At 51.7% G+C, this 16116-nt stretch overlaps 2 protein-coding genes across 2 annotated transcripts; one reads left to right on the top strand and one right to left on the bottom strand.

The window, feature by feature from the left end:
- The first annotated feature begins 2810 nt into the window (after window positions 1-2810).
- LOC115642302 (putative olfactory receptor 10D3) lies at window positions 2811-3737 on the top strand. Its single transcript, XM_030545734.1, has one exon. The coding sequence runs from the start codon at window positions 2826-2828 to the stop codon at window positions 3735-3737; it is 912 nt and encodes a 303-aa protein (XP_030401594.1). The 5' UTR covers window positions 2811-2825.
- An 8711-nt stretch (window positions 3738-12448) lies between these two features.
- Window positions 12449-14205, bottom strand: LOC115642321 (olfactory receptor 10G6-like). The gene is made up of 2 exons (XM_030545774.1): window positions 13304-14205; window positions 12449-12476 (listed from the first exon to the last, which is right to left on the bottom strand). The coding sequence occupies exons 1-2, from the start codon at window positions 14203-14205 to the stop codon at window positions 12449-12451; spliced, it is 930 nt and encodes a 309-aa protein (XP_030401634.1).
- Between the last annotated feature and the right edge of the window lie 1911 nt (window positions 14206-16116).

Genomic DNA, 16116 nt, shown 5'->3' with positions numbered 1-16116 from the left:
TCAATGGCGCTACACTTATTGATGCCAGCAGAAGACCTGGTCCCAGGGGTCTATGAGTGTTGTCAAAAAATATGCAGAATCTCTGTTAATTGGCGACTCCGCCGAGGTCTCAGCCTGGGAGCCTGGCAGTGATTCTGGGCCCTGGTCCCGATGGGCCCAAAGGGGATTTAAAGACCAGGGAGAGCCGTAAGGAGGCTGGAAGCTGTGAGGCAATACGCTGTGGCAGCCCTCGCTAGCTTCGGAGTGGACTAGGTTTCCGGGCTGGATACCAAGAGCCCTGGCTGTGCACCTCTCCTGGGCGATGGGCTGTTTGGGATAAGAAAGCTGGATGGTGCTACAGAGGAGTCAGGGCCGTGGACAGAAAGGAAGAATACCAGCCAGCTGGAGCGGTCCCTCCCAATGCAGCCAGTGTAAGACTCCTCCTTTGGTAAAGTTCTTCTCACTCGGTCCCTCAGTCTCTGCCTCTCTCTGAATCTGCCAGGCTCTGTCTCACTCCGAGGAAGATGTCATCCCGATATTTTCTGTAGAGAGAAATCGATCCAGCCGTCCGTCCTTCTCTGTGTGCCTGCCTGCCAGTCTGTCTGTCTGTTGTGTAGCTATCCTTTATCTCCCTCTCCCCGTGTGTTACAGCCCCAACCCACCAGCGTCTCCCCTTCAGCCCAGCCTCTCCTGCAGGGGGCAAACTCCCTGGCAAAACATAAACAGACACTTTGTTATTGTCCTTCAACTATCACCTTAAAAATCCCTCTACCAGGTTATCCACAGAGCCCTCCAAGTTCCAGCACCTCTGCATGTGTCTATTCCCCATGTCCTTTCCTTTTCCTTCTCTCTCTAACCCCAATAAAAAATCCCTCAAACAATCATTAACAAAGCTGGGGCAATTCTTCTCCACATTCATTGGTTTGAATGTTCCATCCTCATCCTCTTCCTTAACAGAAACATGCAGCACTGTGTGCTCTTATAAAAAATGAAACTCTACCCAAAGAAGGCACTGCACTGCACAGAGGGCCATCTCTCTGCGGAGAGGAGGAGAGAGAACAAACCACATATGACAAATGTTAGATAGAATGAGATGTCTCTAATGAACCATGGTGATCAGAGTGGAGTGAAGGCCCAAATGGAATAGAATTGAAGAAAATGGAAGAGGACAGGAGAGGAGAGAAGAAACTAGAATAGAATAGAGTAACCCTTCTGCCCCTCTGAGTTGGCAGCAACAAGGGCCGGGTTCAGTGTCCAGGGGTTCCGTTTCAATAACCCAATACCAAACCAGCTCGAGCCCCCACCCAGTGACCTGGGAAAATCTTACACACACCCCTAGGCGCCTCAAAGAGGCATTGCTTCCCCTCTCGCAAGCACAGAGTCTCGGTGTAGCAGAAAAGGTTTAATACATGAGATAAACAACAAACACTAAATTGGGAAAACACCTCAACTAGAGTTCATAGACCAAACCGTGAGCAAAGACCCACCCCAGGAAATTGGGCTGTGTCCTCTTTCCTGGGCTCTTGAGTCCAGCAACCCCCAAATCACCCACAGTCCCAAAAGTCCCACAATCCAAAAGTCTCTGTCCTGGGTCAGTGCAGCCCCAAAGTTCGAGAGTCTATCTGCAGAGGTCCCTCCCCCCAGCCTGGGTAGAAAGGGGCACCTTACGTGGTCCGGGGCCAACTGCCCTGCCTCTCCGTGGGTTCTGCTCCCACCTTCTCCACAAACTGCTCCGCTTTACCAGCCGCTCCACTCTGCTCCTCCAGCCGTCCTCAGAAACTGCTCCACTCCACCAGCTGCTCTGCTCCACCAGCTGTCCCGTGAGCTGCTCCAGTTGTCCCTGCAAACTGCTCAGCTCTGCTCGCTCTATGGGCCGCTCCATCTGTCCCACAGCTACTCCACTCTGCCAGCCGCTCTACTCCACCAGCTGTCCCCACAAACTGCTCCACTCCACCAGCTGCTCTGTTCCACAGTATAGCTTCAGGCTCCCCCACTAGTTAGCACAGTACTCAGTGCTCTCAGCTCAGTAATTTCAGCTCATAGTAGGGGAGTCCTAGTGCACCATTAGCCAAAAGTGAGTTCAGTTCAGTAACCTATATCTGGATTCTTAAGGGAATAAAAAATCAACTCTGACATTCCACAGCAGAGAGAGGAGGATGTGCAATTGGTGTGCCAGGCCCTCACAAGGGGCCCATCATCCAGTACACACATCAGGGCCCAATCTCTTTCCCTTCATGGGGTTTTGGAACCCATGTCCCATGTTTAGCAAGTACCACCCAACTGAGGTTGAATCATCTCTGTCACAAAGCAGTCCCACAGCTCCCCATTCACACAATCAGGGTGGCAAACTTTTTTTTCCCCTGCCCCAATAACAAAGAAATTGGGGATCCCAGAGCTGTTAAAATAACCATCCCAGTCTGCTGTGGGCTTATGCTAAGTGGAGGGTGGATGCCAATGCAAATCTTTCCCCATTCTTTGAAATTCTTGGAATTCTTTCCACATTCCCTACAATTCACCACCAGATGTCAGGGTAGCGCTCATCCTGACTCTGCTTACAATAGAATAGATGTCCCCTTTGTCTGTTCATTTCTGGACTGTAAGATGATCAAGGCAGACAGTTTCTCTCTCTACATTCAATGCTAACCCAGGGAGACCCTGACTCCAAGTGGCATTACAATGATAGAAACAGACACCACTCCTAATGACAGTGAGTCATGGGGGCAGTGGAAGGAAGGCTGAGCATTGCAGCTCTAGGATGACAAGTCTGTTTGTTTCAGTAACTCACTGGCATTATTTCTCTCCTCATCACCAGAAATGAGTCCCTCGTGGGGCAGGTCAACCACACTATGGTGACTCATTTCATCCTCTTAGGGATCCCCAAAACCAATGGTCTCCAGACCAGCCTCTTCGTCACTTTCTTAGCCTTCTACCTCTGCACTCTGCTGGGTAACCTGCTCATCTTCTCAGCCATCCTCACTGATGCCCACCTGCACACCCCAATGTACTTCTTCCTCTGCAATCTCTCCATCGCAGACCTTGGATTCTCTTCCGTCAGCACCCCTAAATTTCTGGCCAACCTCTGGGCGAAGAGAAGAACCATCTCTCTGGGCGGGTGCATGTCCCAGGTCTTCTTCAATCACTTTCTGGGCAGCACCGAGTGCCTGCTCTTCACTGTCATGGTCTACGACCGGTATGTGGCCATCTGCCACCCACTGCGCTATCTGCTCATCATGAACCTCAGAGTGTGCGCCCTCCTGGCCGCTGGCACCTGGATCGCCAGCTCCTACCACGCCACCATCCTCACCAGCCTGACCTTCACACTGCCCTACTGTGGGTCCAACGTGGTGGAGTATTTCTTCTGCGACATCTTCCCAGTGGTCAAGCTGGCCTGTGCAGACACGTATGTCGTCAAGACAGTGAGCTTCACCAATATTGGGGTGGTGCCTATGACCTGCTTCCTCCTCCTCCTCGCCTCCTACGTCAGGATCATCTACTCTGTCCTGAAGATGAACTCGGCCGAAGGGCGGCGCAAAGCAGGCTCCACTTGCGCCTCGCATCTGGCGGTGGTGACGCTGTTCGTTGGGCCCTGTGCCCTGGTCTACACGCAGCCCCAGCTAAGCAAAAGGCTGGTGACCCCTGTGCAGATCTCTGGCAATGTGGTTATGCCCATGCTGAACCCGGCCATCTACACATTGAGGAACAAGGAGGTGAAAGCGGCACTGAGAAAACTGAGAGGGGGTCAAACGCCCGCATGTTGATGCAGTGCGGCAGCTGCAGGAGTAGCATGTGGGTTTACCTAGAAATACATTGACAAACACATCTGCATGGCGGCTTCGTGGCTCTTGTGAACCTCTCTGTCTCTCCCCATCCCCACGCAACCCCCATCTATCTATGTGGATCTCTACAAGTCATAGAAATGCTCCTAAAAATATAGGGCTGTCTTTGCATACTGTAAGGCTGATATTTTCAAAGCTACCTGAGGGATATGCACACTCAGCCTGCATCAAAATTGATAGGAGCTGGAGACCCAAACCTTGTAGAGGACTTTGAAAATCTCAGCCTTATTATACAGATCTACATAGCTCTTTAACCCTATCATTATATAGCAGGTTTTCTAATCCTTCTGTTATTTTCATGGGTCTTCTCTGATTCCTCTCCAATTTATCAGCCCTTGTCTGGAATTGTGGACACCAGAACTGGACACAGTGTACCACCAGCAGTCACACCAGTGCCAAACAGGGAGGTAAAATCACCTCTATGCTCATACTCGAGATTCCTCCTTTATAAATCCCAGGGTCGCATTAGCTCTTCTGGCCCCAGCATCGCACTGGGAGCTTACGTTCAGCTGATTCGCCACCATGACCCCAAATGTTTTTCAGAGTAACGGCTCCCCAGGAGAGAGACCGCCATGCTATAAGCACAGGAATGATTCTTGTTTTCTAGATGTACGTGCATATGTTCAGCTGCATTAAAATGCATGTTGTTTGCTTGTGCCCCCTTACCCAGCGATCCTGATCCCAACTGGGGAGGAGGTCGCAGGAACTAATCCAGGGTTGGGGTTCGGATGGACATCAGTGGAGTTGTCCCAGGATGAGGGAGGAGGACACTGGTGTTAGCCTAGGGTTAGCGTTAGGGAAAAGGTCAAAGGAATTCTGCTTGGACTGAGGCAGGGCTGTTGGGTGACACTAGGGTTCAGGTGACACATGAAGTCAATCAAGTTACCCAGGCTTCGGGTGAGGCAGGAAGTGAATACATTAATGCCAGGGCTTATGTGGGCCAGGCAGGATGTTATGCGAATGATGTCATCTCTTTGGTGCTGAGTTCCCCACTTGAGAGACTATGGTAAAAATTATTCTTTTCTCCTCCCCACCCCCCGTTTTCTGTTGTAACCTCTTGTCACGGAGTCATTGGGCGATGATCTGGAACTGCTTCCCACAAAGCCAGTCAGGACGTTGGGGAGCCTCCTCTCCCTTGGAGCAGACTTGTTCAGGGCAAGAAGCTCACACGTCTTCACCTCCTGGGTCTCTCCTTGGAGCATTCAGCATCCTCTGCCCCTCCGTGCACTTTCCACAGCGAGCCCGCCCCAGCGGGGTCCTGGGGAAGCCACAGGGTCCTGCACCCCCAGACGTGACTCTCAGCCAGCCAATAACACAGAGGTTTATTTGATGACAGGAACAGGGTCTGAAACAGAGCTTGTAGATACAGCGAACCGGACCCCTCAGCCGGGTCCATTCTGGGAGGCAGTGAGCCAGACCCCTCACGTCTGCACTTCACTCCTCGTCCCCAGCCAGCTCCAGACTAACAACCCACCCCAGCCCCTCCTCTCTGCTCAGCTCCTTTCCCAGGCCAGGAGGTCACCTGACCTCTTTGTCTCCAACACCTTCAGCTGGCACCTTTGCAGAGGAGGGGCCCAGGCCATCAGTTGCTAGGAGACAGAGTGTCAGGCATTTAGGTGCACTGGCCCTTTGCTCTGCCAGATACTTAAGAACTGCCATGGGGACACTGAGGCACCAATACAGTATTCAGAGAAAAGATTAAGAACATTCCTAGTTCATCGCACCTCTTTGGGACAGGTGCTGTCTCTCTATGTGTCGGTGCAGCACCCCTTGCACCTGACGTACTGTTCAGAATTATCACTGACTCCTCGGATGTGGGTTTTAACCTTGTGGCCTTGACATGAAAATATAATAAAAGAAAAAAAGTGAAAGGAACCTGGGGTAGATCCCGTGAGCCAGGCCCCTGACCCTTCTCCCTGCAAAACAGCGCATGACAGTCCAACATCTACTTCTGGGGAAATACTGTGCCAAAAAATTAAAAAAATCTGCACATAATATTTTAAAATTCTGCAAAATTCTGATATTTCATTTGTCAAAATAGCATAATATAATCACTCCCTTTCAATTATTTTGGTAATATATTTCAAAATACCTGTCAACAGGTATGTCAGCAAACAGACAAGAGCAAAAAAGATTCCCCCAGCAGTAGAGATTTAAAGAAACCCCTACAACAACGCAGTTCCAGGTTGGGGGTGTTGGGGGGAGGGGGGCTGTGTGGAGGCCCCAGAGCCCAATCACCTGCACTCCCATCCCGCCAGAGCCCAGCTGCAGGGCACCCCTGGCCCGGACAGCAGTACCCTCCTTCCCCCAGGACCCAGCCACGGGACACCCCCCAGCCCAGACACCAGTATCCCTCTTCCTCCGGGACCCAGCCATGGGACACCCCCCAGCCCAGACACCAGCACCCTCCTTCCCCCCAGAGCCCAGCCATGGGGCATCTCCTGGCCCAGACACCAGCATCCCCCTCCCTCCAGAGCCCAGCCATGGGGCATCTCTCAGCCCAGACACCAGCATCCCCCTCCCTCCAGAGCCCAGCCATGGGGCATCTCCTGGCCCAGACACCGGCATCCCCCGCCCTCCAGAGCCCAGCCATGGGGCATCTCCCAGCCCAGACACCAGCAACCCCTCTCCCCAGGACCCAACCATGGGACACCCCCAGCTCAGCCACCAACATCTCCCTCCCCCAGAGCCCAGCCAGAGGGCACCCCAGCCAGGACTGGCGCTTCCATTAGGCAACCCTAGGCAGTTACCTAGGGTGCCAGAATTTGGGGGGTGGCATTTTGTGTGCTCCCCATGAGGGTCACGGGAGCTTCCGATTCCGCTCCCATTGCACCGCCAAAGGACCTTCTGCCGACGTGCTGTGGAAAACAGCTGCAGGCAATTGAGCAGCTCAATGACTGCTGCTGTCACCTGTGGCATTTTGGCGGAGGGTCCTTCTCGGCGGCGTGAAGGGAGTGGAACTGGAAGCTCCCATGTGCCCCATGGGGAGTGCACAAAATGCTGCCCCCCGAATTCTGCCTAGGATGCCAGAAACCCTGGCGCTGCTCCTGCCCCCAGCTCAGACACCGGCACTCCCAGAGCCTTTACTGTCCCCAGATTCTTTACTGTCCTGCCAGGGGACACGGTGCAGCCCTGCCCTTCCTCACCCCTTGCCAGAGATAGGTCTCCTGAGGTACCCAGGAGAATGAGGATCAAGCAGAGCGAGCTGCCTCTGGCACAGCCAGCCTGGGCGCTCTGCTCACTGTGAGCTGGGCTCCGCAGAGTCCATTGGTCCCTAGTTGCACCAGGCAGCTCTGCAGCCCAATTCTGCGGGGGGAACCATGAATTCTGCCTAATTCTGCATTGTGCAGTGGTGCAGAATCCCTCCAGGAGTAAACATGCCAGCACTAGAAACAGCCCAAATGCCCAGAGAAGAGCGCCCCCTACTGAGCTGCCTGCACCACTCCCTGCACTGGAGTGCCCCCTTTGCAGTGCTGGGTTCATCATCACAAATTTTCTCTGTGGTTTCTCTGCATTTGTCCAGGGAATCAATTTCCAAAGAGCTAGAAATCCAGACTATGGAGAGACAGAGAAGAAAACCTGGAATGGAAGATCAGGGCACAAATTGTGCGCATTGATTTTAAAAACTGCAGTAGATTCTGGTGGACAATGGGAAAGCTCCATCGAGCTCCAAACCATGGGCATTGGGAGGCCGTAGAGGGAGAAGCAGGGAGAGCAGGTGGCTATAGTACAGGGATCAGCAACCTTTGGAGCGTGGCTTGCCAGGGTAAGCACCCTGGCTGGCCGGGCCAGTTTGTTTACCTGCCGCATCCACAGGTTCCAACGATCGTGGCTCCCACTGGTGGTTCCCCTCTTTAGGCCAATGGGGGCTGTGGGAAGTGGTGCAGGAGGAGTGATGTGCTGGCCGCTGCTTCCCCCCACTAAGATTCAAAGGGCTCTGGGCTGCCTGCAGAGACTCCCAGCCGTGGCTGAGATTTAAAGGGCTCACGGCTCGCTGCCACTGCGGGCAGCCCAGAGCCCTTTGAATCCTGGCCGGAGCTCCAGCGGATGGGCTGGGGCTGGGATTTAAAGGGCTCAGGCTCCCCTCAGTGGCAGGAGCTCTGGGCCCTTTAAATCCCTGCCCCAGCCCCGGAAAGCTCCGGGTTCCCCCAGCCACCGGAGCCCTGGGCCCTTTAATTTGCCCCTGACGGCTCCCAGCCACCTCTTCAGCTGGGAGCCCCTGGCTGATTTAAAATAAAGTATCACCTCCCCACCTTCAACCTTCCTTTTTGGACCACAGCTGTTTTGGTGGGGTGGCACTGGGCAAGGAGGGTTTGTTTCTGCAGGGCTGGGCGGTGCTGGAGCGGGGTGTTTTTGCGGGTCTGGGGGGTTTCGGCCCTCAGTTGTTTTCTTTGGAGTAATGTGGCCCTCGCCACTTTACAAGTTGTGCAGGCCTGTTCTAGGGGATGCTGTGCTGCAGGGAAGGGGTGGGACTCTGTTCTCTGGGTATGTCTGAACAAGAATCAGAAATCTGCACCTGGCTCAGGTCAGCTGACTTGGGCTTGCAGGGCTCTGGGGCTAAAAAACCCATCACCAACAAAAACATTCGCTCAATATATTTCTCAGCTCAGCCCCACTCCAAGCATCTACCCAGCGATATTTACCCCTGCAGCCTGAGCCTGAGTCAGCTGACCCAGGCCAGCCATCGGTCTTTTATCCCTTTGTAGACATACCCTCTGAGTCAGCTTTGGGCCCAATGTCCCAGCATGATAACTCGGGGCGTGATGCTGTAGGGGTGCTGTCTCCTGAGAGTCAGTGTGAGCCCAGGTGAGAACCCAGCTCATGGTCACTGGAGTGCTCATGGCACATTTTGATCAAAGTCGATGTTTTAACCTTCATTTCCTGTCTATAACTAGAAAGTAATTAACTGTTTAAGTGAGAGTGTAGAGGCAGCTCTAATGTCAAGCAGGTCGTATCCCCAGCTAGCACGACTCACCAAAGCGCCTTGGGAGTTAATGCTCTCATGTCTGTTTACATTGAGCAAATTCACTTTGGTTCTTGGCTGCACGTCTATCAGATTATACGCTGGTGGGTTTTCTTTCAAAGCACGGCTAGGTGAAAAAAAGTTTTTCCATCCCAGGAGAATTTCTGGCATTTTGAAATTTGTCAGATCAAAAAAAGCAAAATCTGCCAAGTGTTTCTTAACCAAAAATCTCAATAAATAAAGTTCACTCTGGGTAAATAAATGTTTCTTATTAATAATTTGTAAGTGTTTTAGTCAATACTGACCTTTGCCCTTTAACAATTCTAAACAAGGCATTGTTTTGACTCAAAACCCCCACAACTTTTTGGGTTGACAACACTGAAACAGGGTGTTTCTACAATCTTGAACATTTTTATTTGAGTCAGGTGTTTTATTGAGCCCAACACTGTTTCAGGAGTAGTTCTGGTTTTGCAAAATAGACATTATCCTACCAAAAATCCACAAACAAATCCAAACAAACAAAAAACCCAAACAAACTCACACCAAACACCAGAAAAAGCCCCACCAGCTCTATGTCAAAGGTTAGTTTTCCTGGCATCTGAACAAGCTAAGTGGAGAGTTAGGGGAGAGTGAGGAGACTATGAAGGATACAATTTCTACCCGAGTGCTTGCATTGCCCTGGATCCCCTTGAAGGCCCACTCATTTACACCAGTGTCTCTCTTCTCCATCCTGTCAGAGAGGAAAGGGTTAGCCCATTTCACAGGCTGAGGGCCAGAAAGGTTGTCAGGAATTTTCATAGGAGCCCAACAGACTTAGGTCCCTCCTTTGACCTTTCCAGCATAGGTGACTCACCCAGTATGTGGGCAGATCTCAAACCCAAATCTCTTGCGTCATTGAATAAATGGTTTATTATGGGTCACCTACAACAACTTCCATTGCTCCTATGAAATCCAGGAACTCTGCTACATGTTCCAGAGTGCCATCTACCAGCAGCCTCACTGCTAACAAGCCATGCACTCACAGAGGCGTGTCTCCTTCACAGAGCACTCCCGTAACACGGCATAGTGCTGTGACTGCACGGGTGCCCCTTGCAAGTGGAAATGTCTGTTGTTTCCGAAGGACCCTAGCCCAGATCCTGAGTGGGTGGAAGTGGGTAGCTGCACTTCTACTGGATTGCAATGGAGACCTAGAGGTGAAACGCTCCCTGAATGAGTCTATGTCCATTGCTCCCAGTGCTGGATCAGCCTGACAGATCTCATTTATACTGTCAGTGTGTGCATGGTGGTTGCACCTGGAGGCCCAGCTGGGAATGGAGCCCTGTTCTCCCAGGGGCAGCACAGACACAGTAACAGGTCAGGACTACACTGGTCAGAGACTGCACAAACAGTGACAGCCACTGGGATCCCACTGCACAGACAAACCCCGACTGACTGTGCTTGGGGACCCCAATGCACTGGGCACTGCTCAGACACACAGAGCAACAGAGATCAGGACACTGCAGTGCTAGGCACTGCACAGATAAACAGTAACAGATTAGGATTATCACAGGGCCACTCACAACTACAGCAATTTGTCCTGACGGCTCTGGGGATTAGCTCCTTCCAGGCCCAGTACAGAGACTGTTAAGCACTGTACAGACACATAGTAACTGAAACTGGGACCCCACTGTGCCAAGCTGTAGATGTGCAGATTCACCACTGCGGCGCCTCCTACTAGTTGTCCTCAGGAATTAGCTTTTTTTCCAGCCCAGAGCATCCTCTGCAGGCCAGTGATCCACCTGTTCTCTTGGCCCCTGTGTCCCTCCCTGGACCCCAGCGCCCATTTAACTGGGGTGCTGCCCCTTAGCAGTACCTCACCAATCTGTGTATCCCCTCCCTGGGGAACCCCCAAGCCACTATCCCCACTTTGACTACTGCCCAGTCTCCTCTAGCCCCCGCTCTCTAGGGCAGATTGCAATATCCACTATTCATCACTGGCCAAGAGGGGTTTGGACCTGCTGCATTTGCCTACCCCTGGCTACTCCTCTATAGCCCCAGTACCTGTCCTGACCTTTACCAAGGCCACAGCCTGGGGCTTTCCAGGCTGGAGCTCCCCAGCCCTGCTCCACTCTAGGTACCTTGTCTTTAGCTTCTAAGCAGCCAGGCCCTTCTTCCTCTAAGCCTTCCCTGGCCTTTTCATACAGGCCAGCTGTGGCCCAGCTGCAGCCCCTTCCCCAATCAGCCCAGATTTTTTAGCTGCAGCTTTTAAGCCCTTCCTGCCCCAGCCACAACCCTCTCCTGGGCTGTTGTAAGTTGGATAAGGAATTGGTTAAAGGGGAGACTCCAGAGGGTCGTATTGAAAGGTGAATTGTCAGGCTGGAAGGAGGTCACTAGTGGAGTCCCTCAAGGATCGGTTTTGGGACTGATCTTATTTAACCTTTTTATTACTGACCTTGGCACAAAGAGCGGGAATGTGCTAATAAAGTTTGCGGATGACACGAAGCTAGGGGGTATTGCTAACACGGAGAAGGACAGGGATACTATTCAGGAAGATCTGAACCACCTTGTAAACTGGAGTAATAGAAATAGGATGAAATACAATAGTGAAAAGTGCAAGGTTATGCATTTAGGAATTAATAATAAGAATTTTGGATATACGTTGGGGGCGCATCAGTTGGAAGCGACAGAGGAGGAGAAGGACCTTGGGGTGCTGGTTGATAGCAGGATGACTATGAGTCGCCAGTGTGATACGGCTGTTAAAAAAGCAAATGCGATTTTGGGATGCATCAGGCGGGGTATTTCCTGCAAGGATAAGGAGGTGTTAGTACCGTTATACAAGGCGTTGGTGAGACCCCATCTGGAATACTGTGTGCAGTTCTGGTGTCCCATGTTCAAGAAGGATGAATTCAAACTGGAACAGGTTCAGAGACGGGCTACAAGGATGATCCGAGGAATGGAAAAGCTGCCTTATGAAAGGAGACTCAAAGAGCTTGGCTTGTTTAGCCTGGCCAAAAGAAGGCTGCGGGGGGATATGCTTGCTCTATATAAATATATCAGGGGGGTTAACGTTAGGGAGGGAGAGGAATTATTTAAGTTTAGTACTAATGTAGGCACGAGGACGAATGGGTATAAACTGGATATTAGGAAGTTTAGACTTGACATTAGATGAAGGTTTCTAACCATTAGGGGAGTGAAGTTCTGGAACAGCCTTCCGAGGGAAGTAGTGGGGGCACAAGACTTTCCTGGCTTTAAGACAAAGCTTGATAAGTATATGGAGGGGATGTTATGATAGGATTGTTAATTTGGGCAATTGATCTTGGATCACCACCAGATAGGTCTGCTCAGTGATCTGCAGGGAGATGTTGGATGGCATGGGAACTGAGTTACTGCAGAGAATTCCTTCTTGGGTGCTGGCTGGTGACTCTTGCCCACATGCTCAGGGTTTAGCTGATCGCCATATTTGGGGTCGGGAAGGAATTTTCCTCCAGGGCGGATTGGCAGGGGCCCTGGAGGTTTTTCGCCTTCCCCTGCAGCGTGGGGCACGGGTCGCTTGCTGGTGGTTTCTCTGCAGCTTGAGGTCTTCAAACCAATTTTGAAGATTTCATTAACTTGATCCTGGGATAGGGGTTGTTATAAAATTGGATGGGTGGGGTTCTGTGGCCTGCCTTGTGCAGGAGGTCAGACTAGATGATCAGATTGGTCCCTTCTGACCTATGAGTCTATGAGTGGGTAATCATCTTGCTACACCAGCACTGCAAGTGGCCTAATGGATATGGCATTAGCTTCCTAAATCAGAGATTGTGGGTTCAAGCCCAATCTGGGGAAAAACTGCACAAGCACTGAACAGATGCACAGTAACTGAGACCAGATGCACAGTGAGAGATGGCTCCTCCCCAGGAAAAGCTTCCAGGGTATTTGGGAGATAATAGTGGAACCTCATGGAAAAGGTTTGGCCAGGAGGAAAGCCAAGGTAAGAAACTAATTATGTTTTCATAGAATTCAAGTCCAGAATAGACCATTTTAAGTATTGCAGTTTCAAGTTTAATTGCACCTCTACTCCCTTTGTTGTATGCTCACGGTGCCCCCTTAGCTCAAATGCTTCCAGCTGCCACCTCTCGCTGGGTGGGGATCTGTGTACCTCTCCTGCTAGACCAGGGAGCTTGAAACCCCCTAGCAATTTATTGTGACTATCTCCATGGATCTGAGCTTACTCCCGTACCTGGGGTTTGCTCCTTCTCAGGGACAGGGACAAGGACAAGAATGACCAGTGATCAGCCAGATTTCACACAGTCTATTATGTTCAGCATTACAGAGAGAACATACAACAATAATAATTAAAAATAAACAGACGACATGCCTGCTAAGCTTACCAGGTGCCACCCGTCTTCCACCCTGGCAGACCACAGTCCTTCAGATCCAAGCTGGAACCCAGGAGTCCAGAAACCCCCAAGTCCAAGTCCCTCACTCCTGTCCAGTTCTCCAGCAGCTCCTGCTGAAGGCAGGATAGATCACTGCTCAGGGCACAGCCAGTCTCCTGCCCCCCAGCCTCATCAGGGCTTCTTTCATCTCCTTGTTCCTCAGTGTGAAGATGAGGGGGTTGAGGAGTGGTGTCACCGTGGTGTAGAATACACCCACCACCCTGTCTATGGGGTGATGGGACCCCGGTCTCAGGTAGATGAAGACCAGAGGAACATAGTAGGTCACCACCACTGTGATATGTGCCACGCAGGTGGAGAAGGCCCGACGCCTGCCCTCGGCGGAGCGGATCCTCAGGATGGATGAGACAATGTAGACATAGGATGTCAGGATCAGCAGGAAGCAGGTCATGGCCACAAATCCCACGTCGATGAATGTCACCAGCTCGTTGAGTGCCGTGTCCCCGCAGGCCAGCTTCAGCACAGCCGGGATATCGCAGAAGATGTAGCCTACCTGGGTGTCTCGGGCATAGGGCAGGCGGAAGGTCAGTGCAGTCTCTATCAGCGAGTGCAGGGAGCCCGCTAGCCAGGTCCCCACTGCCAGGCACAGGCAGGCTCTATGGTCCATAATGACGCTGTAGTGCAGTGGCTTGCAGATGGCCAGAAAGCGGTCGTAGGCCATGACCGTGTAGAGGAAGCACTCGGTGCAGCCCAGGAAGTGGAAGAAGAAGAGCTGGGCCATGCAGCCATGGAAGGAGATGGCCCCACCGCCCAGCATGAAGCCGGCCACCACCTTGGGCACCACCACCGAGGAGACTGTCATGTCCAGGAAGGACAAGTGGCAGAGGAACCAGTACATGGGCTTGTGCAGCCGGCGCTCCCGGGCCACCGCCAGCAGGATGAGCAGGTTCCCGCCCAGCGTCAACAGGTAGATGAGGAGGAAGAAGAGGAACAAGGGCACCCGCAGTGCTGGAGGGTACGGGAGCCCCACCAGGATGAAATGGGTCAGCTGGGATTGGTTCCCACACTCCATCCACTCTGTTTGGGTCCCTGTGAGTGGATTCCGGGTGTTCATGATTAACCAAGGGAGAACAATGGGTGATCTTTGCAGACCCCACTACCCACCCAGAGTTGGGAAATTAAACTACACGTGCTGAACCCCCCAGCCTCCACTGAATCCCATTTGCTCCCAGAGTCTGCATTGAAGTCCTGGCTCCCAGCTCCCTGACTCTAGCTCACAAGACCCCTCTCTTCTCCCACATCCAGAATTAGATCCCTGGAGTTAAACGGAGACACATTCAAATGAAAAAACAAAGCCCACAATGATAAGTGTGAGGGTGATTAGTCATGGGAACTCTCTGAAGGGAAGCAGGGTGTTATCTGTCTTTTGAGGTCATTGAGTCACGATGGCCTTTATGGAAGACGGGAGTTTGTCAGACATGAGTTATTGGGTTCGACATTCTGTGGTATCCAGAAGATCAGACTAGATGATAATGCTAGTCTCCTCTGGTATTAAAAACCCATCAGTCTATGAATCTACACATCTGGACACAGTGCCTGGTTTTGTGTCCCAGCTGTGGTACTAAGCCATTCTCACCTGCTCACTGCCATGCCCTGAGATCTCTCTTCAGCCCTTTACATCTCCCTGACCCAACTCTTCACACAGAAGAAGGCTTCGTCCTCCACATGACGCCAGCCACAGATTGAAAGAGCTTAAGGTGAACTTTCTTGTGGAGATGAGCCCAGAGTGGCCCACCTCAGGGTCCTTGCCCCTGCCTCTGACGCAGCTGGTAGCAGGCACTGTGGGAGACCTGGACGGAGGTGCCTTGATGCTCATCCGAGCAGACCATTTCTCTATTTCTGCGAATCGTTTCTCTGTTCTGTTTAGTTTCTTCTTCAGCTCTGACGTATCCTTTCTCTCTGCAGCTTCTTATAACCTTGAACCCTCCCTGCGCTCTCTCTTCTTCCCCCAGGTGTATTTCACTCCCCAGGTCACTTGCAGCTACGTCAGTGTTAAACTGTTCATACTGGCTGTGTTTTTAAGAACATAATGATGCCTTCCCATTGGCAAACTGCAATGGGCCTTATTAGAATTGTTGTTTGGGGCAAAGCGAAGGAGCTAGCTTAGAGATTTCACTAGAGAGGAGAGTCAGTGGCCATGCTAGAGCAGGTGCTTCTGGTGCTCACAATGGACTGAAAGTCTGGCATTTGCTTCATTTAATGAAGCAATTCTCACAGAAAACTGCTCTCCCTGATAGTTCAGGCTTGGTCTCCCACTCTGAGCCAGTCTGAGCCCAGGGATCTGCTAGGAGATGCTGTATGTCAGAGACTGGAGTGGGTTACTCACTAGGATGTGAGCTCTGCTTGGAGTCAGTGTGGAGCCCAGTGTTCCAGCAAGCTCCTAGGGGGACACTGAGTTGCTGGGAGGATAGTGGGGGGTTCAGTAGATGGCCTTGTTCTCTCTGAGTCATTGCTGACCCCCATGTCCCAGCACTATGCTACAGGGAGGAGTCTTGGGGGGGCTCTGCACGGGGTGCTGTCTCCTGAGAGTCAATGCTGACCCCAGCTGCAAGCGCAGTACTTGGGGTCACTAATCATGGTATTTGGCTACATTTCCTGGCTAAATTCTAACATAGTTAATTATATCCTAGTTATAGAGGCAGCTCTAACATAAAGCAGGTCATAGCCCCAGCTGGTGTAATTCGCCAAAGCGCCATGGGAGTTACTGCCCTTATGTCTTTTTACACTGAGAAAATTCACTTTGACTCTTGGTTGTAAGGAGCAGACTCCAAGGTGCATGTCTGCCAGACTATACGAGGGCAGGAGATGGCTTTCCTGTCCCATGGAAAGGTTTGACATTTAGAAATTGTGCCTATTATGAGTCGGGATGAAGGGTTGAAATCTCAAAAAAATTGAACTAAAAATTTGGGGGGAAATTCAGTCT

The sequence above is a fragment of the Gopherus evgoodei genome, unplaced genomic scaffold, assembly GCF_007399415.2.
Source record: "Gopherus evgoodei ecotype Sinaloan lineage unplaced genomic scaffold, rGopEvg1_v1.p scaffold_39_arrow_ctg1, whole genome shotgun sequence".
In the NCBI taxonomy this organism is placed as follows: Eukaryota; Metazoa; Chordata; order Testudines; family Testudinidae; genus Gopherus; species Gopherus evgoodei.
The sequence above is the reverse complement of the archived record's forward strand: the minus strand, read 5'-3'. Positions and strand labels throughout refer to the sequence as shown.

Excerpts from the sequence above, each read along its gene's own strand:
- LOC115642302 (XM_030545734.1), top strand. The coding sequence starts at position 2,826 with ATGGTGACTCATTTCATCCTCTTAGGGATCCCCAAAACCAATGGTCTC.
- LOC115642321 (XM_030545774.1), bottom strand. The coding sequence starts at position 14,205 with ATGGAGTGTGGGAACCAATCCCAGCTGACCCATTTCATCCTGGTGGGG. Across the intron at positions 12,477-13,303 it reads ATGAAAGAAGCCCTGATGAG|ACTCATAGGTCAGAAGGGAC; the intron begins GCTGGGGGGCAG and ends ACCCACTCATAG.